The sequence below is a fragment of the Xenia sp. Carnegie-2017 genome, unplaced genomic scaffold (genome assembly GCF_021976095.1).
Source record: "Xenia sp. Carnegie-2017 unplaced genomic scaffold, XeniaSp_v1 HiC_scaffold_24, whole genome shotgun sequence".
In the NCBI taxonomy this organism is placed as follows: Eukaryota; Metazoa; Cnidaria; class Anthozoa; order Malacalcyonacea; family Xeniidae; genus Xenia; species Xenia sp. Carnegie-2017.
In genome coordinates, this window is record NW_025813487.1 from 18,383,081 (window position 1) to 18,406,917 (window position 23,837).

Below are 23,837 nucleotides of genomic sequence, written 5' to 3' on the forward strand. Positions count from 1 at the left end.
AAAATCATTTAAGTAAAAAAAAAGAAATGCTTATTTGAAGTTAAATACCTTTGGCAAGACCAAGAAATGTGATCAATGTAACAGTCGAAAATACTAAATTTGTCTTTACCATTTTCACTAAGAAATTAAATGATAAATTTTAATGATTATGATCTTTGAAAATAAAATCATGAGTTAACATGGTTAGTGCTGTGAAAATTCTTGTTTTTTAGCTCAGGCTCGCTATGAATGTTAAGTCTTCATTGAAAATAAAAACACTCAATGTGAATTTAATATAATGAAAATGAATTTGAAACAATTTTCAGAGGTCTTAGACTGAATTATGGATATTTATAAATATGCCTCAAGGAAGGCAAAATGTTTCATCTGCAATCAAGTCTACAACATGCTGATGTTGCTGTCATTAATAGTAATACACAGACCTATCAATGGTAGAGTCACCCTACACAAAAATATAGCCTTGCAAGTATGGTACACTATTCCCATGTAAACATGCCCTTGTACAACAGGAAGTACAGAAATATTTTCAAGAATCAAAGAAGAAATGAAACCCAACAAACTCATTTAGTATTTAATGTAGTGTCTTTTCTTGGTCTTTTAAAATTATGAAATTCAAAATGCATCAAAATTCTTAAAAAGTTTTGTTTAAAGCGACGTTAAGTTAAAGAAATCTTCATCACAGCATACAAAAACAAAAAGCTGTTGTATTTTAACGTATACACTTGTGTACCATATTATTGAAGATTTTCTCAAATTCAGACTAAAATTTATTTTCCTTCACAAACACAATTTTAGTATTGGCTAATTTTAGTTTGAACTAAGAATTCTCGATAAGAGATTCGTTTCAATAGCGCCTGTAGAATTACATGAATATTTACGCCAAAACTTTACAGCAAAACAATATTTTCATTCAAGACAACAAGGACAAGTACGCTATTCCACTAAAAATACAGCAAAATGTAACATACCCACGTAATTTGGTTTTCTTCCGTGAGAATTTCCAAAAAAAATCAATTTCCTGCTTCGCAACGTTTGACGTACATGATGTCGTTGTTGATTATGCAGTTTCGATGGGCGTATTTCATATTTCTGTGAATATATTCACTCAATATATTCACTATGGTAATTCAATGGCGTATTTTTATTGAAATGATAAAACTGGAATGCTAAGTGGTGATCATTGAACCAAAATACATTGAGTAAAATAGATGTATTTAATCAATGTGCCCCACCGTGACCAGACTTTCTGAAAGTAAATTACCAAGCCAAGCTCCAAAAATACTAAAATCAATAAAAAATTACCAAATTCGTTCCCATGCCCTCTATCAAATAAACACCTCATATTTAATAAACGCCCCTCTCTAAAGTGTATTTCACTTAAACCAATGACCGCTCTCCACAATAAATCATAAATGCTCTGGCTTTTCTTTATTAGTGACCCCCTATCATTATGATAATATTATTATTACAGTTGTTTTTCGATTTGGCTCAGAATGAAACAAAACTTTCTAAGGTGATGGAATGACATAAACGTCTCTAACAAACGCCCCATCTACAGCCGCTTGACTTTATTAAACGTCATTTACAGTATAATAAATTACAAACATACCTAAATAATGCAAAATGCTAAACAGCATTATTACAATCCAACCAACTATCAAGATATTTTATTGCTTGTTTTGATTGTGCTTCCATAACTTCAAAATTGCCCTTCTGTGTTTCCATACTTACAGAATTTTCTTGCTATTATTTATACATAGCTAGACCGTGCTCAAAAGCTCAAAACGTGCAACTGACACATGCAAACAACAAAACTTTATTGCCATGGAAAACAAGAGTTTCAAACTTACGAAAATTTGATACTGAATCTTATTCTTACAAAGTCAAAAATTACTAAAATTTTCTAATTACCAAAATTTACTGAAAGTAATTAAAATTACGGTGTTTGATCACAATGTGTATTTTAGTTCAATGGTGGTGACATTGTAGGAGATTGTCTGATTGTAGCTGCTTCCTCCCCAGCCTTAGTCTTTCCACGCAAAAAAAATATGGCTAAACAAATTCGTTGTATATCGCACCAATAAAACTTTTCAAAAAAACTTCAAATGAAATAAATCATTTTTTAAGATCCTTAACCTAAGCTATTGATAATGACTTATAGTTTGGAGTGCCTCATTGTATGATGAAAAAATGCACTGCCTTCGTGCAATTTTTTCATGCACATGATGGAAAATTCGTTGCTTTTATTTATTATTTAGTCCTTAAACTTTTACTTGTCAATGTAGCAGATCTGAAACAATCACCAAACGAAATGGCAAACAAGTTTTAAAAAAATTCGCTAAAGGGTTCATTTGGCATGTTTTTCGGATATTGATGACACATTTGCTTTCGGAAGTATTCACAACATTACAATCATATCTCAAGTTTGAAATACAGCAAAATGATTGGCGTACACTTGCTCTGATGTGCCTGTGTTAATGGTATGAAGCTAATATGAAATATTTCTTGATCAAATCTTTTTGAAGCAAATCTTGTCCACGCAATCTCAATAGTGTTTTATCATGCAAAACTAAACATCACTAATATAATGTGACTTGCCTTTAAAACAATACACACAAAAAACATGAAATATAATGTACCTTGATAAGAAGATATGAAACTGAGTGAAATCAGTGAGAGAAAGCCAAAATTCGCCATCACATACTTTGTCTGAATAGAAAAAATCATACTTAGAGTGTGATTTTTATTTCCTACAATTGCCAAGTGGTATACTCTGTGTTGTGAAACTGAATTTATTCTAGCATTAATTTGAAGTAAATATTTTTTAAATGCAGCAAAACTTTTGGTTGTGATGGGATGCACAAACAGTTTTTAAGGTCAAATCATTGCAAAAATTACCTTCAGTTGTCAGTGAAACGTGAATTTTTACCAGTTCATGCGGAAGTATAATAGCAACATAACCCCAACCTCCCACACAAAATACTTCATTAAAAATTTAATACACATATTCAGAAGCCCCAATAAAATTATGTAATAATGAACTCATTAATTAATACCTGCCAAAGCTTCAAATAATTTACTTTTCAGAAACAGAAAGAATTTCACGTGTTTCATTAACGACCTATTTATTTCTTTGTTTAAATTGTTTAATTTGCAGTTTTCTGTCTTTCTAGAAATTTTTAAATCAAAAAATTTCTAATACCGCCAAGAATGCTGAAACAAAGCCACTCAATGTTAGCTTGTCTTTGGGGGTAGGTCAAATCTCACATCTACAGTAGACACGAAAATAAAGAAGCAAAAATAATAATGATCACGAAATTGTTTTATTCGTAAACATCCCTTACACAATGCATATGAAATCATTCAATCGTAAAGAAGCAATTTAAAGAGTTTTCCATCGCACTCCTTGAAATTGATTGATTTTTCTATCTAATTTCTACACTTAATTTCTATGTAAATAAAAGTTTAAATGGTTTAACCTTGATAATTAAAATAATAAAAGTAAAACTACGATTAAAACAATATTCTATTCAAAATGCTGTGTTAAAGTCAGTGTGTAATGTTGTTGCCTTATAAAGGCAAGTAAAATACATTCACAAACTGTAGCATAGATGCCAAGATTCAAGTTTGTTCATGGCAAAAGATTATGTACACAGACACAATCATAAAGTATTCAGTTTAGTACTGTTTAGAGATCAAATCTAGATTATATAATAAAGAACAAAATAAAACTTTATAAATGTAGTAACAGTCTTTACGTACTCTTGTTTTATTAACGACGATCGCCAGTTCTAAAGGAAATTTATAATAAGATTAAACTACCATAATAAGAAACAGAAAAACATGTTTTCGGCATTTTTTAAAAAAATATTCAAGAAATGAATCAATTTTTACTTTTTTCTTCAACCATCAATCGATGACGTCGAGCTTTGTGGATCTTTTCCAAAAGATAAAACTTACTATACCTTCTTTTCATCGCCTTTTTTGTCACCGCCTTTCTTGTCGTCTTTTTTCTTGTCGTCTTTTTTCTCGACAGGTGCCAGTTTGCTCATATCAATACTGGCGCATTTAGTCGGTGCAGGACGATTTTGGGCCGGGTTTTTTTAAGGGACATCTTTTAAATCAAGTGAGGAGTATAACTACAGAAAAAATACGTATATATTGTCATTACACACATTGTTTCTTTCTATTATGTTTGAGCACTCTGGTTACAAAACAATCCATACAATGTGTAACCGTACATCCTGTGTCCTAAGTGCAGGAGTCACCATTTTACTATGGTGATAGCCAGGAGGGCACATTTTTATACACTTTGTATATACTTTATCATATATACATGATGATAAAATATATGTAGGTTTTTTAATCATCGTAAATAATCTAATAAACCCGTGACGTTAAATAAATTCCAAAGCAGTTCGAGAGAGGGGAGGGACGTTCAGTTGACACGAGTAGTGAAATAGAGAGAGACGTTTACACCATTTTCTATCACCTTATTGTGAGCAAACAGAAACAAAGTCAAGACTAAATATACGGTTTCTTAGCCCAATCGATAACAAAATTTAAATTATGACAATGTGCCGGGTTTGTCTATTGCAGACTGAGCGCTTATTAGAGACACTCGTCTAATATAAAATCAAGTTTCAATGAAGCAATTCGTATGTATTGTTTTCAAGTGTGTTTACAGGTCTTTGAGAATCAATTACTGCTAAATAACAATAATTCTAAATATCGGGTGCTTTCACATACGAGCAGTTTTTAACCCCTGCATAATCCCATGATGCATTCAAATTAATCATTGCCATAATCCAACTAAAACAAAATAAATGCACAAATCCTATTTCTAAATAATAAATGAAAAAGATCCACAACAAACTGGATTTCCTTCTCTATTTTCTCTATCGATCGAGGCATAAACAGGTGGTGGTGCTTTGCTTGTTGATGGTTTACTTTCATCACTTGTTGATGGATTATTTACTGTTTCATATTGATTACCAACAGATTAATAAGCATTTTCTCTCAGTTGTCCAGCCTCTTCATAATGATTGGGTTGTGCATTATTAGCTCCTGCTAATGGTTCAACACCATTTTCACCACTGCAACATTAACAACCATGATTAAATTTTGTACATGATATAGACGAAACAAAGAAAATATAGATAAAACATTAATACAACAGTTAGTACTGTACGAAAAACAACAGCTTCTCTAACTTGCTCAAACCATGAAAATATTTTATTCAAAAGATGAGAAATAAAAAACACATTAACATCACATATCACACAAAGAAAATAAAAATAAATAATTCACTTACTGGTATCCTTTTTCTACAATAAACATAACACAAAAGTAGATACTTAATAATTTAGCATTATGATAACATATGATAACAAGATTGGAGCATTTTGATTGAGCATTGGATAGATTGAATTGAACATTTCCATTAAGTCTAAGCTAAAGTTTGCTATAAAAGAGCGTTTTGCTTAAATTTTCTTTTAAAGATTTTTAGCATCTCAGGTAGCGCATGCACATTGAGCAGAAAGAGCTAATAGTATTTTAAACATAAATATGATTTTAAAGCATTGTAAATCAATTACCTTTCGTGTTGCAATCAGTAGATGAATATCTTGACAAATGCTTCAATGACAAATGCTAAAATAGCTACACAGAAATCAACTCAAATAAAAATGTCAAAGAGATGAAAATGCTAACAGAATACTGAATGACAGAAATATCTATCGAAAAAAATAATAATAATTGACCAAAAAGAACAAATCAAATGAAAGAGTGAAACTCAATCTTTTTACCTTGGTTGATAGCGAAATTCTTAACATCAAATCTTTGCCCTGTGTAAACATTGCTTCACAACGATAAAAAGAACGATAAAAAAGGCAAAATTTGATGCCACGGATCCGGGTGAAGCAGTCTGAGTCCATAGAGCATGCGCAGTAGCTGATTTACAATTTGAGTACGATGACAAATTTAGACGGCCGAACTACGACTAGCGTAAGAATGGCCATGTCCAAATCACTTACAAACCAGCGCACAGCGCGCTAGTTTGTAAAAGTCCAGATTAGTGGAATTTTCCCACTAATTTGGTAACTAATGAGATTTTTGGCCGCTGCTTCATAAAGCAATTTACTTTATGAAAACTTTCATTTGTAAAAAGGACTTTTTTTACAATCTTGTACCATCGTGTACAAATGCAAGTCAATTGAAGATGAACATTGACAAGTAGTAAGTAATTCTGATTTACGTACAAAGTAGGATACTATCTCAAAAATTGATAAAAGTAAGATTTTAATTTTACCTGTGATGATAGTAAGATTTTTAACATCAGATAAATCATTTCCCACTTTATTCTTTGCTTGACAACGATATGAACCAGCGTGATTAAAGTTGACAGATTGAATGATGTATGTCTTTTTATAACTGATAACTGCACCATTATGATAAATAGTGTAGGTTGGTTCAGGATAACCATCTGATTCACAGGATATTGTCACATTTTGACCTTGTTTTACTGACATTGGACTGATGGTGATATTGGTTTGTTGTGGTCGATCTGTAACGAATAAAATTAAATTCAATATCCTACACAAACGTTTATATTGAGATCTGAAATGCTGTCTTACAAACTTACAAGTAGCTTTCACTGTTACTTCAATAGATTTTTCATCTGTAAAACGTGGATCATTATAACTTTGTGCTTTACATGTGTAATTTCCACCATCATTCAATGTAACATTAGTGATTACTAATGTCTTATTTACAACTCCAACATCACCAATTATGTTGTTATCTTTATCAAACCATGTGACATTAGCAGGAGAGTTACCTCCTTCACCTCTACATACACATGATACATTATCACCTTCATCCACAACCAGAGGTGTTGAACAATTAATTACCACTGTAGGTTTCACTGAAATTAAAAACAGAAAATATTCCTTTCTTAAATTAGTTATGAAAAAGAAAATTAATAATGAGAGTATTCGTTAGTGTTAGGTGCATTTTCTTAGGAGTGTTGGATCGATGCCCTAACCAATCACAAGCCAGCAGTAAGCCGCTTATCACTCGCTAAAAGTCCAAATTAGTGGAAATTTTTCACTAAACTGCTATCCAATGTGATTCTTGCATTAAACCGCTGCATTATTAACCAATTGTCTTAATGAAAATCTTATTTGTAAAAAAGACTTTGATGTTGCAAAAGAACAACAAAATAACAATAATCACTCAACTTTCAAGCTGTATATTAATAATAAATTTTGAAATTTTGAAAGTCAATCGCGTGACCGACTAGACATAAACAATATTGACTTATTATGAAGCCTAAACAACTATCATTGGTCTTCGAAGAACTATAAACAAATCATAGTCGTCTAAGGCTTTTGATAACCTATTTAATGAGAATATGCAATAGGTAAAGTTAACAGCTAGGTGACGACAGATGTATACGTCAGCGCAGTAGGCAGCGAAAGGGGCATTTGAGGTGTAGGCTTAAGAGTCAATCATAATTGGCAGTGGTAGTCTTTCAGCACAACGAATCTAAGCCTCGCCAACAAAGAAAAATACATAACTATCTTCATTGTTCAGCACAATCTTGTACTATCGTCTACAAATGAAACTGAACAGTCGTAATTTGTTCTTGTACAATGCAGAATACTAGCCCAAAAATTGATGAAGTAAAATTTTAATTTTACCTCTGATGATAGTAAGATTTTTAACATCAGATGAATCATTTCCCAGTTTATTTATTGCTTGACAACGATATGAACCAGCGTTATTGAAGTTGACAGATTGAATGATGTATGTCTTATTATTACTGATAACTGCACCATTATGATAAATAGTGTAGGTTGGTTCAGGATAACCATCTGATTCACAGGTTATTGTCACAGTTTGACCTTTTCTAACTGATATCGGACAGATGGTGATATTGGTTTGTTGTGGTGGATCTGTATAGAATTAACAAAATTCAATATTCTGTAAACGTTTATAATGAGATCTGAAATGCTGTCTTACAAACTTACAAGTAGCTTTCACTGTTACTTCAATAGATTTTTCATCTCTAAAACGTGGATCATTATAACTTTGTGCTTTACATGTGTAATTTCCACCATCATTCAATGTAACATTAGTGATTACTAATGTCTTATTTACAACTCCAACATCACCAATTATGTTGTTATTTTTATCAAACCATGTGACATTAGCAGGAGGGTTACCTCCTTCACCTCTACATACACATGATACATTATCACCTTCATTCACAACCAGAGGTGTTGAACAATTAATTACCACATTTGGTTTCACTGAAATAAAAAACAGAAAATATTCCTTTCTTAAATTAGTTATGAAAAAGAAAATTAATAATGAGAGTATTCGTTAGTGTTAGGTGCATTTTCTTAGGAGTGTTGGATCGATGCCCTAACCAGACACAAGCCAGCACGAAGCCCGCTTATCACTCGCTAAAAGTCCAGAATAGTGGAAATTTTCCACTAAACTGTTATCCAATGAGATTTTTGCATTATTGTCGATTTCAGTTAACTTTTCAAATGGCGGTTGCCAAGTTACTTTCTAATGTTGCCAACTACATTTCCAAATATGGAATATTCGATATGAACTTGTCAACTTGAGTTGACAAGTTGTGTACTTGAGTACTGAAGTTGTGTACTTGAGTACTGAAGTTGTGTACTTGAGTACTGAAGTTGTCAACTAAAGTTGCGAAGTACTAGCAAACGCCAAAGGTCTTTGTACCCTGTAGACATTTGGCAATGAATCCGTTCAGTAAGCAAGGAAAAGCTTTAGCAATTCTAATCCGTTTGACGGCCCTCTAAGAGTGTTATAATGCGATACGCCGTTTACATTATGTAATAAATTTACAGTAAATGTGGCACTAGAAGATGATCGTTGGATTTTAAATGCAGGAGTACCCTGCATACTGTGCCCTCGACGTCTGTAGCCACTCGTAACAACTACAGACGACTCATCAAAGAAATGCATACGGTTGCAATCAATCCATGAAATATTTGCTACGTAAGCTTCTAACTTCTCCATAACGCCTGGCCGTTCTGTCTCTCGAGGAATTTGACTTATTATCTTCTTAGAGTAACCAAGATCTTTTTTCGAAATTCTACTAATGGATGACCTGCTAGGTATGTTTGCTGGAAGGCAAACTTTGTTATTTTCTAGGTGTTGCTGAATCTCTTTTGCGTAAATAGATGGTTTATTAATTTTTTGATATTCAGCGTATGCAATAACGTCATCTGTACGCGTGGTTCGAACATCACGTTCGCCCTGGCGAGGTGCAATAGAACCAGTGTCTACCCATAGATCTATTATATTTGAAATGTTTGTCAAACGCTCGTTATTTAACCACATTTCAAATATTTAACGTAATTTAACGTGCACTTATTTGTGTACGACTTTATTGTCTATTATATTTGATATAGTCTTATACGGTAGATTTAGTTGTTTCAAAATGTTTGTCAAACGCTGGTTATTTAACCACCTTTCAAGTATTTCATTTCTTATATCTTTGGTAAAGCTTTTCCTTGCTTACTAAACGGATTCATTGCCAAATGTCTACAGGGTACAAAGACCTTTGGCGTTTGTCAGTACTTCGCAACTTTAGTTCACAGCTTCAGTACTCAAGTACACAACTTCAGTACTCAAGTACACAACTTGTCAATTCAGGTTGACAAGTTCATATCGAATATTCCATATTTGGAAATGTAGTTGGCAACATTAGAAAGTAATTTGGCAACCGCCATTTGAAAAGTTAACTGAAATCGACGGTAAACCGCTGCACTATTAACCAATTTGCTTATTGAAATTCTTATTGGTAAACAAGACTTTGATGTTGGAAAAGAACAACAACATAACAATAATCACTCAAATTTCAAGATGTATATTAAAAATAATTTTTGAAATTTTAAAAGTCAATCGCGTGACCGACTAGACCTAAAGAATATTGACTTATTATGAAGCCTAAACAACTATCATTGGTCTTCGAAGAAATATAAACAAATCATAGTCGTCTAAGGCTCTTGATAACCTATTTAATGAGAATATGCAATAGGAAAAGTTAACAGCTTGGTGACGACAGATGCATACGTCAGCCCAGTAGGCAGCGAAAGGGACATATGAGGTGTAGGCTTAAGAGTCAATCATAATTGGCAGTGGTAGTCTTTCAGCACAACGAATCTAAATCTCGCCAACAAAGAAAAATATATAACTATCTTCATTGTTCAGCACAATCTTGTACTATCGTGTACAAATGGGATGAAACTGAACAGTCGTAATTTGTTCTTGTACAATGTAGAATACTAGCCAAAAATTGATGAAGTAAAATTTTAATTTTACCTTTGATGATAGTAAGATTTTTAACATCAGATAAATCATTTCCCAGTTTATTTTTTGCTTCACAACGATATGAACCAGCGTGATTGAAGTTGACAGATTGAATGATGTATGTCTTATTATTGCTGATAACTGCACCATTATGGTAAATAGTGTAGGTTGGTTCAGGATAACCATCTGATTTACAGGTTATTGTCACATTTTGACCTTGTTTTACTGACATTGGACTGATGGTAATATTGGTTTGTTGTGGTGGATCTGTTTAGAATAAAATTAAATTCAATATCCTACACAAACGTTTCTAATGAGATCTGAAATACTGTCTTACAAACTTACAAGTAGCTTTCACTGTTACTTCAATTGATTTTTCATCTCTAAAACGTGGATCATTATAACTTTGTGCTTTACATGTGTAATTTCCACCATCATTTAATGTAACATTAATGATTACTAATGTCTTACTTACAACTCCAACATCACCAAGTATGTTGTTATCTTTATCAAACCATGTGACATTAGCAGGAGGGTTACCTCCTTCACCTCTACATACACATGACACATTACCACCTTTATTCACAAGCAGAGGATTTGAACAACTAATTGCAACATTTGGTTTCACTAAAAAAGAGAAGACAAATTGAAGACATCGTTTTACATAACCACTATCTAATAACTATACAGTATAGAACAAAAATATTTTTAACCATGAAATGTTAAAATGTTTGTTACATCCATTCATATGATAAACAATGTAAGCGACGAGGTAAAGCCTTCCCTTGCTGCTGATGCTTCTCACTTACTATCATTAGTCACTTAATTTCATTTTATTGTTGCGCTAGTTTTTACCAGAAAGATTCTGGATGCTACTCCTCCAGTACGCAATTGTTGCATGGAAAAACTATTGATGTTATGGATGGTTTTCATTTGATAATCACTTTGAAGAATGATGTAGTCAACATGAGGAAGAGCATTGATTATTATCATTGATTTTTAACAACGGCGATTTCGCTCACTTTGTAACCCTGCAAAAATTGACAGTTAAGGTATTCCAATATGCTTGAAATCGCATTTCTAGCACCTTATGTTTCAAAATTTGCCAAGAGAGAATGTCCGGCGTTCGATGTTTTATGGCTGACGTTTGAAAAATTCTAGAACCGCCTCTGGTAGCTAATATACACTTTAACCCATGATTTCGTATTCAACCAATAACATGAACCATACGACCCATGCACATGGTTTGAACTTCTTAGTTTCCTAACGTTGCAACCACTGGTCTAATTATTTTTCTACGTTTCTAACTAGATAGATGTATTGCTTTCATTAATTTTCAAATGAAAAATATAAATTTCTAAAACTGATAAGAATATAAAATAATAAAAAATAGGAATGACTTACTTGCAACGAAAACTCTGACTTCAGATATGAAAGGAGATAACAGACTGTCCCTTCTTACTAATCGAAAATTATATGTTCCATCATAACTATGAGTGATATTTCTTAATTCCAGCCTTGAAGGTTTGTAGACGTCATAATTTGGAAGAATTGGTGCATTAAGTTTTATCAATGAAAAATCCCGAGCGACAGTGGCCAATCGTATTCCTATTGAAACATTACTACCCGTAAAAAACCAATCTCTACTGTCCAAAGCATTTAAATCATCATCAAATGTCCAGATAATATTGTGTGTTTCTCCAGGTAAAAATGTAAAACTTGTGCCAGGAGGAGGTGATAGAATTTTTCCTATGACAAAAAATAAAAGATAAAACTATAAAATGTAATAAAACTTATATCCTTTTGAGCCATTAAAGACCAATTTTTAAATAAAAACAGTACCAAATGACAGATATCAAAAACATATCAAACCTAAGTATATCTTTTATCTATCATAACAACGACTACGACTACCACATGCATAATGCACTGTTAGCTGTTCAAATGAAAATATGATTGCAGAGGAACTCAGGTTTTTGAAGTTGTTCCACAAAAAAGCACCACAATTATAGAGAGACCTATGTCACAGAGCATAGGTACGACCTAAAGCAAAAATGGATCACCCTAAAATTCAGACTCAAACTTATTAACATTGTTTTGTTCCCATGCAAAACATGGTGAGCTGTTTTCCATACGGTCGCTCTAGAATAACCTTCGGCGCCCTGTGCCTGAAAGCATGCGAAGTAAGGACAGCAAAATAAGCACCAACGCCTGTATTGTGGAGTTCAAAAAGCATTTTTTACGATATTTTTAAGTTAAGACTTTCATACAATAGCTGGAAGTACTAGTTCATTAGGACAAAAAGGAGAAGTCAACGCGGTATCATGTAAGACTTTACTTTATAGAGTACAAACAGTGCTACCTTATGAAATGACAGACAGAGACGAAAGAACAATAGCTTTGTAGACGTTTACATTGTCAGTAAAGATATATACTCAGCTTAACAAGGAAGGATTGTCGTTGCCTTATGCAGAAAAGAAAATCTACCAACTCCTTTAAGGTCGTCATTTCAAGTTCTATACACAATAAAATCCATTACTTATATTTTTCAAATGTGGCAAAGCTACGCCATAAATATCGTCAGCCGAGTTTAGCCATTGTCTTTTGCCATGCATACAAATATGATTGTGAATATGACACACAGACTAAACTCTAGGTAAAACATGGAATATGTGATGGTGTAATTAACTCTGCACCGCGCATCTCTGCAAGACCTTGTTTTTCAATAGGATATAAAGAGAATATCAAGCTTTATTAATGCTGGAAGAAGATTTAAATGAACAAGATGAATGTGACGTCTGTGTGTGACATATGCGTACTTGTTCAATACAAGGAAAAAGTGACATCCTGGATCTTTTTCATGAAATCCATTCATGAAAGTCAAGAGTGAAAAGCATAGACCAGGAGATATCAGGGAGGTATGGTGGCCATGGATAAAGACATAGAGGAAAAAAGGAAAGAAAGGTTTAACTGTTAAGCTCAATGTTAAGGAGTCAGTAGCAGAGGACACTGTAACAAGTACCTCTATGTGTATCTGTAAGAGCCTTATTGATCAAAACTGATAAAAAATGAACATTACTATAACCAGATATCAAAAGGCAGCAACCAGTTTTCAGCTATAATGATGTACTTGAGAAAAATTATGAAAACCGTACAGTCCCAGGATTAAAAAAAAACTTGTGAAACTGATAAACAGGTTTTTTAAATTGACAAACAATTTTTTTTCCTTTTAAAATTGAACTGAATGATTGCAAAATAGTTTTAGTACATCAAGGCCAAATGTGATCTTTCTAAGCAAAAAAAGCAATACTACAGAAGAAGCTAAAATTGCTAGAAGTGATGAACTTTGAAAACTTTATGGAAAAATGATATCAAACTATATGATTGAAGTCAATTTCTAATCAACAGAAGATTTAGTGCATTGATGTATGAGTCATGGGCATTTAAACATTGTTCATACATTGGTATGAGCATCAATTGATAAATAATAATAGCTGGAATATAAATATTTAATAGTTTATAATTTAGATTCATAATTGCACTATAGCCACAAAGAGCAACATATTTTATAATGGTGAAACACATTTGGTATTATTGTACAAGCATAGGGGCTATTACTATTTACCGCAAAAATGTCAATTACTCTATTGTAAATGAGATATTCTTACTTCTTTGCTAAATAGCCATTATGTACATGTACTTAAAAGATGAAATACTGCAAGATATTGCTTTTGGATTATTTTTAAATGCAGAACTGGCTACGATGAGTGTTATTGTGTACACATGAGGACTTAAAACCAGCAAGTATTTTAGTCAATTTAGCTTAAATTTCTAAGTAAATTCCACAGTTTTATTTGACAAAAATAACGATTTACTTCCTTAATGGTCTAATAAAATAATAAATACCTTGACAAGATGAAATCCAACAGAACAAAACAAATGAAAAGAAGCCAAACTTTTCCATCTTGTATTCTGTCTATAAGAGCTAAGATGAAGATATGACTTAAATAAAATCACAGAACTACTATACAGTATTATGATGTATTCCTTCATATTTTATGTATATTTTTGATTTCCCATAACCATTAATACTGAAGGAACAACAGCATCAGTAAAAACTTACAAAAGTTTCGTTGGAAAACGTTGTGTTTATACATCGTTTTGTACTTTGCGAAAGTACTAACGTACTTTCCACTATGATACAACTCAGACAACTTCTTAATTCCACAGGAAATTCCGTGAAATGTCAATGAAATTATTTACAAATGAACTGAACAGTCAATATTTGATAACATTTTAAATGATTCACTTTACCTTAAAGAATACTGAAGTAACTAAGCTGGTGAAAAATCTTATCGTATTTCTTAAATAAACCAGCTAATTTTCCTTATTTCACATTATTTCCGGGTCTCATGTTGTGCAAATATTTACATAAGTAATGAAAAGAATGTAAACGCCTTGACAACGCTGTCATATGTAACAGAGCGATCATATTTTATCAAAACCTGTCTCATGACAAGCCACGCAAATTGCCCAGAGTTGTTTTAAAAACAGAATACCAGCCACACAATCTTTATTCTGTAATTTTATCCTTACATATGACTTAATGGTGCTTTTAGATGAATGTATAAATTGTGAAAGCATACTTCGACACGTTGTGCCAATATCCATTTCCTAGTTGATTACAATGCTCTTGAAGGCGATGAGCCGATGAGCATCCACAAGTGGATTTTGTAAGAAAATCATTGTGAAAAATAACATCTGTATAAATCGCTTTTGATGAAATATTCTCAGTAATTTTCACAATTTTAATGCACAATTAAAAATTTCTTATACTTTGTCTACAAAGAATTCCAGATGGGGGACTTTGGAATCACCAATGGCCCTGGGAAAGCTTGATCCGCCCCTGTTTACCCCATCTATCCTATCGTTGACACGAATAGTGAAATAGAGAGTGACGTTTACATCATTTTCTATCACCACATTGTGAGCAAAACAGAAACAAAGTCAAGATTAAATATACGGTTTCTTAGCGTAATCGATAACAAAATTTAAATTATGACAATGTGCAGCGTTTGTCTATTGCAGACTGAGCGCTTATTAGAGACACTCGTCTAATATAAAATCAAGTTTCAATGAAGCAGTTCGTATGTATTGTTTTCAAGTGTGTTTACAGGTCTTTGAGAATCAATTACTGCTAAATGATAATAATTCTAAATATCGGGTGTTTTCACATACGAGAAGTCTTTTTAACCCCCCCACCCCCACCCCACCCCCGCATAATCCCATGATGCATTCAAATTAATCATCAATCTAACTAAAACAAAATAAATGCACAAATTTTATTTATAAATAATAAATGACAAATATCCACAACAAACCAGATTTCCTTCCCTATTTTCTCTATCGATCGAGGCATATACAGGTGGTGGTGCTTTGCTTGTTGATGGTTTATTTTCATCACTTGTTGATGGTTTATTTTCATCACTTGTTGATGGATTATTTACTGATTCATATTGATTACCAACAGATTCATAGGCATTTTCTCTAACTTCTCCAGCCGCTTCATAATGATTGGGTTGTGCATTATTAGCTACTGCTAATGGTTCAACACCATTTTCACCACTGCAACATTAACAACCATGATTAAATTTTGTACATGATATGGACAAAACGAAGAAAATATAGATACAACATTAATACAACAGTTCGTTCTGTACGAAAAACAACAGCTTCTCTAACCTGCTCAAACCATGAAACTATTTTATTCAAAAGATGAGAAACAAAAAACACATTAACATCACATATTACACAAAGAAAATTAAAATGAATAATTCACTTACTGGTATCCTTTTTCTACAACAAACACAACACAAAAGTAGATACTTAATAATTAGTAATACGACAGTAGAAAATGACAACAACTATAATGGCGACAAGGAAAACCGCTCCAACAGCAATGCCAACAATCAGGGCAATATTTGGTCCATCATCATCATCATCTTTAACTGTAGAATTATTGTTGCCATTATCTTTGCTTGTAGAAGTATTTTTGCTAACTTAAATAAAAAGTTGTGAACTTTGATAAATTTTATCAAACAGTCTTCTTGACGACCCTACCAAATTCAAACATTAATCAATAGCTTTTTAAATAGGTCTAGCAAATAGTTTGAAATAGCCAAAATGAAACAATGCGATATGCAAAAAAAAATAAAATTCACAATACACACTAAAGTTAGTGTCAGGTCATACGTAAATTGATAAATTAATAAAAAAGTTTAAAAAACAAATGGTGAGACACACTCTCCAAAAATGATGTTCCATATTAAAGAATTAAAGAAAAAAACGTTAAAAAAGTTACCGTTATTAGTGGGAGTGGAACTAATTGATGACGTAAAGGTAAACGTCATCGATGACGTAATTATCGTTGGCGATAGAATGAATGAGCTTGATATAGGAGCTAGCACAATAACAAAAATTGTTCAAATGAGAATGATTCCAATATTGAAATTCCTTCAATATTGAAATGCGTGTCACCAAATCGTGAAAATTTGCTAGTTTGAAATTCCAGTCATTTAAGCAATTCACGCCAAGTAATCTATTTAAAATTAATGAACTCTAGGCAATTTACGTTTATAAGCACTTTAATGATTATACAGGGGAATACAGATAAGTTAAACATATTTTTACTGATAGTCATTGAAGAATATATATACTTAGAAAAAAATGTTATGGTTAATGCAGCATGCAGACATTGCCAGTCTTAACCACACGAGCCAGTAAAAAGTTATGTAATCAGAGCAATCTTCGTTGTTTACTGAAATTTTATTGTTATAAGGGTATTCAAGTACATTCAAGAAGTCTAATGCTAATTACAATAAGATAAACATCGGTCTTTCACCTTTTGCTACCAAGAAAGTTCGTACATAATGCAAAATAAAAGTCCAACAAGTGATAAACTGAGGTTCTTAATTTTACCTTCGTTGCTAGTGGGCTTATTAGATCCGTTGTCAGTGGGATTTTTACCTTCGTTATTAACAGGGAGACTTAGAAAATCAGACCAATGATTTCCCAGTTCATTCCTTGCTTCACAACGATATGAACCTAGGTGACTGGAGTTGAGTTTCATAATGATGTATGTATTTTTTTTGCCAAGAACACGCATATTACCAGTATCATTATGATGAATAATGAAGGTTGGCGGAGGAAAACCATCTGATACGCAGGTTTTAGTCACACTTTCACCAATTTGTAGTTCTTCTTTTGATAGGGATATGTTCGTTCTTCTTGGTTTATCTAAAATTTAAAATTCAAAATTATACGTATTTCACAATTTGAAAACCTTATTGCAAAAGTACTAAATATATAAGTTGGCAACTTACAATTCACTATTATTTCAATGGATTTTTCGTCAATGAAAAGTGGATCATTAAAACTTTCAGCTTTACATGTGTAATTTCCACGATCATTTGGTGAGGCACCAGTGATTACTAAAGTCGCACTTTCAACTCCAACATCACCAATTATGTTGTTATCTTTATCAAACCATGTGACTTTAGCAGGAGGGTTACCTCCTTCACCTCTACATACACACGACACACTGTCACTTTCATTCACAACCACATGAGTTGAACAATTGTTAATTGTCACATTTGGTTTCACTGAAATTAAAGACAGAATCATAATAATAGTCATGATAAAAACAATAGGGTATTTATTTGTAAGTGTCAGTGAGACAGGGGTAAAACTCGGAAGAGGAATGTTGGATCTGTAAAGAATAAAATTTATTGTTGTATGTGCTGTGTATGTCAAATTTGATTGGTTTATTCGTAGTCACATGATATAAAATAAACGCAATGTTTCTCGTCAGGGAAACAAGTGAAAAATTGTTGCGTGCTGATTTTAATATCATAAAAAAGCATTTCGACCTTATAGCATTTTACAACAAAATCTCGACAGACAAATCGCCGACCGAAAGAGACGTTGATTTCATTGAAAAGCTGTGAAAATCTATGAATTTTATTCCTATATATAACAAAACACTTAATGTATACTTGCGTGAGAAATACTGAGCTTTGTTTTCCCTCGAATGGCATGCAATGTATTGAGACTCTTGGAAAACTAAACTCACTATTTCCCTTACGAGCATACAATAAGTGTATAACACAAAGTCATGATATTTTACCACACGTCAATAATAACAAAGTTGAAGACGAAGTTTTCAAACATCTGTAGTAACAAGATGATAAAATATATATCTGCAAAACTTACGTTTTACTTGTATTTCAATGGATTTTTCATCTCTGAAACCTGGATCATCATAACTTTGTGCTTTACATCTGTAACTTCCATTATCATTCACTTTAACATCAGGGATTACTAAAGTCGCACTTACAACTCCAACATCACCAATTATGTTGTTATCTTTATCAAACCATGTGACATTAGCAGGAGGGTTACCTCTTTCACCTTTACATACACATGACACACCATCACTTTCACTCACAAACAGAGGAGATGAACAGTCAATCGATACTGTTGGTTTAACTGAAATTAAAGACAGAATCATAATAATAGTCATGATAGAAACAATAGGGTATTTATTTGTAAGTGTCAGTGAGACAGGGTAAAACTCGGAAGAGGAATGTTGGATCTGTAAAGAATAAAATTTATTCTTGTATGTGCTGTGTATGTCAAACTTGATTTGAAAATAGTACTGTAAACTAATTTCTTACAGAATGAAGAAATATACCTACTTTCTTTGCTTAAAAAGACATCGTAGTCGCGACTACGAATTTTTTACAAAACATCGTACTCAGATTGATGACGGCTACGTGTTTTTGTTGTCGCAACAATGTTTACGCGCCAAAATGACGTAAATGGTACTCGTAGTCGTACTCGTAGTCTTTGCTAAAGCTCCCTATTATCGCAAAATTTCATTTGACTGCTCTCCTTATCTGAGTTGCTAATACACAATTAATTCATACTTTTATAATCCACCAATAACATGGGCCACATGACAGCCCAAACAACCGCTAAATTTTAAAACACTAGCATGAAGCAGGGACTGAAGGCATATGGAATTATGGAAAAAACACCGGCACACGCTATGTCGTTAACCATTTACGGTTGCACATCGTTTGAATATTTTTTAGTTCCTACAAACGATATACGCTGCACCCCCTGGTCTATTTTTATCTACAATTCTAACCCAAATACTGTGGTGTTGCAGGGGTAGACTGACCTGTTCATGACTTACCAGGAAAACTCAGAAAGGGGTACTTGTTTGTAGCAAGTAGCCATTTGTAGGGGGAGAGGCTGAAGTGCATGTGCTGCTATATCGAGTATAAGTTATTGACAGCTACTTGGCTATACCAAGTTAAGGCGAGAACTCAAATGAACTACATAACTAATAAAACGAAAAATAAGATTTTGAGGATTTTGTTCTTTGAGAACTGCATGATGTTCCCAGCACTAGGCTAGTCCATATCACTTGCTTGCACCATTGAACAAAATGTTTTTACGTAAAATACTATGCTAGAAGTAACAAAAAAGCTTTTAGGCTAACAAGTTGTAAGAAATTTTAAAAAGCGTAGACTACTCAAAAGCTGAATGTCAATAGAAATTGGGAAGTTTACTAATACACGTAGATGCTTTTGCATTTTGTCATTGTAGCAATACTATCTTTACCCTGTTGTACTTTAATAGGCTTGCCAGTGTTTTATTTACTATTTTCCGGAAAAAGGGCCAACGCAAAAGAGCATATGAATGCGTGGATCACCGGGAAACTTCCGGGTGTCTTAATAGGCCAGTCTGCCTCTGTGATTTTGTAAATTCTTGGATTGAAAGCTACCTCACAGTCGCCATGCTGGATAATTTTAACAAAGGACTTTCCTTATTTACAATGTAAATTTCATCCAACATGGCGAGCATTCCATTCTTCTCTTACTCCCAGGGGGATGGTTGTAACCCACCAATAAATACGTTCGGCAAACTGCTTATATATATCTACATTACTTTATAAACCATGCACAAGTAATGCCCTTTATGATAAAGTGGAGGAAACTCTGAACTTTTAAAGAACAGAAAATTAGTCATCCTGCTTTCTTTGTTTACTATAAAAATGGCCGTTGAGTTTGCAATTCAATTTTACAAAAGTGCTTACAAATAAAGAAACTAGATGTACACCGCACTTGACCAACTGTTTAGATGAAACAGCTCCATTAATTTGACATATCTGAGTGCGGTTTGTCAAGTAAGATGTCAAAAAAGATAAAGCATTTACGTTTATGCCATACAGTTTAAATTTATTTAGTAAAATTTCACGATCAACAGTGTCGAAAGCCTTTTTTAAGTCAATGAACACAACAAGGTTGAATAATTCTTGTCAATATTTATATACCAGCTATTGGTACAATCTAGTAAGGCTGTAGCTGTTGAATGATGCTTTCGGAAGCCAAATTGGGAGTCACGTAGTAAGTGAAATTTCGTGAAATTTTTTATAGGAGAGACTACATAACATTTGATAGTTTACTTTTGGTTACAGGTTGAAAATTTGAAAATTCCGATTTGGGATTTTTTATAAACTCTTGAAAGTTACAATTTAATGAGTCAAGTTTTTCAGTCAATTCAGACCCAATTTTTGAAAAATATATATTGAAACCCTCAGCAATATCCTCGGAGTTTGTCAGATTGATGCCATCTATACTTAACTAATTGACATTGCCCCGTCTATTTTGACTGCCCAATAGATGGTTGATTGTTTTCCAAGTCTCTTTTGGTTTGTTCTTTAGACCAGCAATTGTCCTTGCATAATAATTTTGTTTAGCTTTTCTCACTTCTATGTTGTTAACTTTATCCCTTAGTTGCTTAAACATATTCCAATCAGTTTCATTCTTGTTTATGATGGCTTTTCTCTTGAATGCGTTTCTGTCAATAATAAGTTGTTTAATGTACCTTGTAACCCAAGGTACATTTTTGGATTTGATTTTCTTATGTTGTATAGGAGCATGTTTATTAAGTACTTCATTAAATAGCGTTTTCCATAAATTCCACATGTCGTTGGGATTATCAGCAAAATAAAATATGTGCTCCAAATGCTGATAAGTTAAATCTTCAATAAATTTTTCACTATTGAAATTTTTCATGTTTCTAATTTCAAATGTATTCTCATTTTGTTTTTTTTTTGAGAAGTTAATTTTCCTAACCGCAAATATCAAGTTATGATCAGAAATTCCATTATGTATGACGCCAGAATGGGAAATATTGTCTGGGCTATTAGTTATTATATGGTTAATTAGAGTGGAGGTTGACTGTGTTACTCGCGTGGACAATTAATGAGTTGAGAGAGTTGATACAATTCATATAGAGATATAATTTTCTTTGTTGGTGTAACAGGTTCATGTTTAAGCATGTCGCAGTTAAGATCACGAAGAATATATAATTCTTTATTTTGATCGTCAAATTGTTTGATTAATTTTTCAAAATGCAAAAAGAAATCATTAGGAGAGTAAGGTGGCGATAAATAGCACTACCAAAAAATTGGTCTCCCAATTTGTTCAAGTGGAGATTGGAGCCATTTAAGTGATTTTTGCCAATATCTTCGTTATTTATAAAAGAAACATTATGTTTAGAGCATAATTTGTAGATGAGAGAATTATAAAAAGCCATTTTATTTAAGGAAACCTTCCATCAAATCTTTTTACAACACTTGAAATTCCCACTTTACCTGCTAACTTCTTCGAACTTACAATCAAGGTTTCTAAACCTGTGGCAACTTCATCAGCACTACTATTGACAAAATCATTAGTACCAGCATGAATAATAATAGTACCATATTTATTCTGGGGGATCTCCAGGACTTTTTGCTGGATGTCCTTTACTTTTGCACCACTGAAGGAGTGGCAGGAAGATTTCCATCTCGCTGCCCAGGAGATCTTTTTTGGATCTATATGTTTCAACATTGAGTCACCAATGATAAGAGTTGATGCAGTTGAATAATTATGGGTTTTTTGGTCAGTTATATCTTGGTCGTCATTAGGAGTGTCAATTTTTGATTTTATGAACTTTTCTTCTGCTTATTGCGGTAGGCATTCCGTTGAGATTGAATTTTTTTGTCAGTTTGCCCTTTGTCTTCATCAGGATTGCCAATTCATAATTTTAAAAACTTTTCTTTCTACTTACAGCGGTAAGCATTCAATTGGGACTGAGTTGACTTAGTGAGGCATACTTCCATTGACTGTGTGCTAACTGTCGGAGCTACGTGACTTTCTTTGTGGGATTTATCGTGGAGATTTCCAAATCTATTTACTAAAGGAAGAGGATTAATTGTTGGTTTTTGTTGATTGGTCTTGTGTTGATTCTTACGATTGACATCTATCCAGGCATTTTGATTGTTATCAAGGAGAGACAAGATTCGATAGTAGTCTTCTCTTAGCATGCTAATAGAAAATTTCAAATGGTCAATCTCGGCTGCCATTTTCGCGTTGTCGACTTGAAGGACGGCTTTTTCGATATCATCGTTTTTCGATTTTTCTTCTAAAATACGTAGACGAGTGAGGATTTGGTCGAGTTTACTTGCATTATCGTCTATGTCTAACTTTTCTGAAACAATTTTGTCTGTGCTGGGTAACGTTAAAACAAATGTCTCGAAATTTACAACGCGCACGCGAAATTTTGGTTCTTTATCATTAGGTTCGGTGCACGATTCATTTTCTTTCGTCTTGTTTCCGTTATCTTTGGCAGATCTTTCTGGTGGAATATCTTTTTCTTTGGTTTCATCTGTTTTGGGCAGATTCAGAATCAAGCTTTTAACATCAACATCTGTAAGCGTGGATAGACTGTTCTTTGTTCGGCGAGACATAATAGTGATATTACCAGTTGATCAATTGATATCAAATTTTATACCACAAAAGTCGAAAGTGGTATCAAAAGGTCGAAAGTCGTATCAATAACTAATTTTTGTCCTATACTGAAATGTAGTAAAATCTGTGATACAAACACTTTAACATATAATATTCAAATCAAAAGATACCCTATAATTTCCTTTTTAAATTAAAACAAAACAAAAAAAGTCTTCGCATTTGTCTTCGCTCAACGGCTCAAGTATTTAGCTATAGGATTCCAGACCGCGGTCATATATCGTATAATTACGCCCAATGCTACAGCTACTTAGATTACATGAAAGGCTTGGATAACCCCGCTGCTAAGTTTAAAATAAATACAACTTACTTGCAATACACACGTTTACAAATGAGTCAATAGGATCGGGAGTTAGGTAAATTTATAAACACCAATGTAACTTTGAGTAACATTCTTTAACATCAGAGTTGCAGGTTTAAAAACTTCAACATTTAAACCAAATGACTTAAGGACTGATGTTCATATTTTAGGTCTCCATTATTGCCACTTATTGTTACAATTGTATGAGCTGCAGAAGCATTGTCAAATGTCCTAAAGGTCCAACTCCGAAAAAGAAAGTT

General features: G+C 33.0%; 2 protein-coding genes across 4 annotated transcripts in view; both read right to left on the reverse strand.

Annotated features, from left to right (window-relative positions):
* Positions 1 to 14,737, reverse strand: part of LOC124451696 (limbic system-associated membrane protein-like) — a 48,503-nt gene extending 33,766 nt beyond the window's left edge. The window contains exons 1-3 of the mRNA XM_047002310.1: positions 14,671 to 14,737; positions 14,263 to 14,341; positions 11,761 to 12,105 (exon numbers count right to left, since the gene is read on the reverse strand). Coding sequence (XP_046858266.1) covers positions 11,761 to 12,105; positions 14,263 to 14,320 — 403 coding nt within the window. The 5' untranslated portion in view covers positions 14,321 to 14,341; positions 14,671 to 14,737. The remainder of the gene's footprint in view (positions 1 to 11,760; positions 12,106 to 14,262; positions 14,342 to 14,670) is intronic.
* LOC124451683 (immunoglobulin superfamily member 10-like) overlaps positions 1 to 23,837 on the reverse strand; it is a 69,679-nt gene that overhangs the window by 33,556 nt on the left and 12,286 nt on the right. Inside the window, exons 4-15 of one of the 3 annotated variants that reach the window (XR_006950617.1) lie at positions 18,628 to 18,903; positions 10,702 to 10,707; positions 10,369 to 10,623; positions 8,034 to 8,315; positions 7,704 to 7,958; positions 6,644 to 6,925; positions 6,311 to 6,565; positions 5,598 to 5,661; positions 5,315 to 5,327; positions 4,877 to 5,096; positions 3,966 to 4,139; positions 3,509 to 3,791 (exon numbers count right to left, since the gene is read on the reverse strand). Coding sequence is in view for 1 of the 3 variants with exons in the window: in XM_047002288.1 (XP_046858244.1) it covers positions 5,612 to 5,661; positions 6,311 to 6,565; positions 6,644 to 6,925; positions 7,704 to 7,958; positions 8,034 to 8,315; positions 10,369 to 10,623; positions 10,702 to 10,707; positions 18,628 to 18,903 (1,661 nt within the window). In the remaining 2 variants the exon portion in view is untranslated. Of the gene's footprint in view, positions 1 to 3,508; positions 3,792 to 3,960; positions 4,140 to 4,876; positions 5,097 to 5,314; positions 5,328 to 5,597; positions 5,662 to 6,310; positions 6,566 to 6,643; positions 6,926 to 7,703; positions 7,959 to 8,033; positions 8,316 to 10,368; positions 10,624 to 10,701; positions 10,708 to 18,627; positions 18,904 to 23,837 lie in introns of those variants that run through there. The other 2 variants (XR_006950616.1, XM_047002288.1) reach the window with 2 other exon arrangements.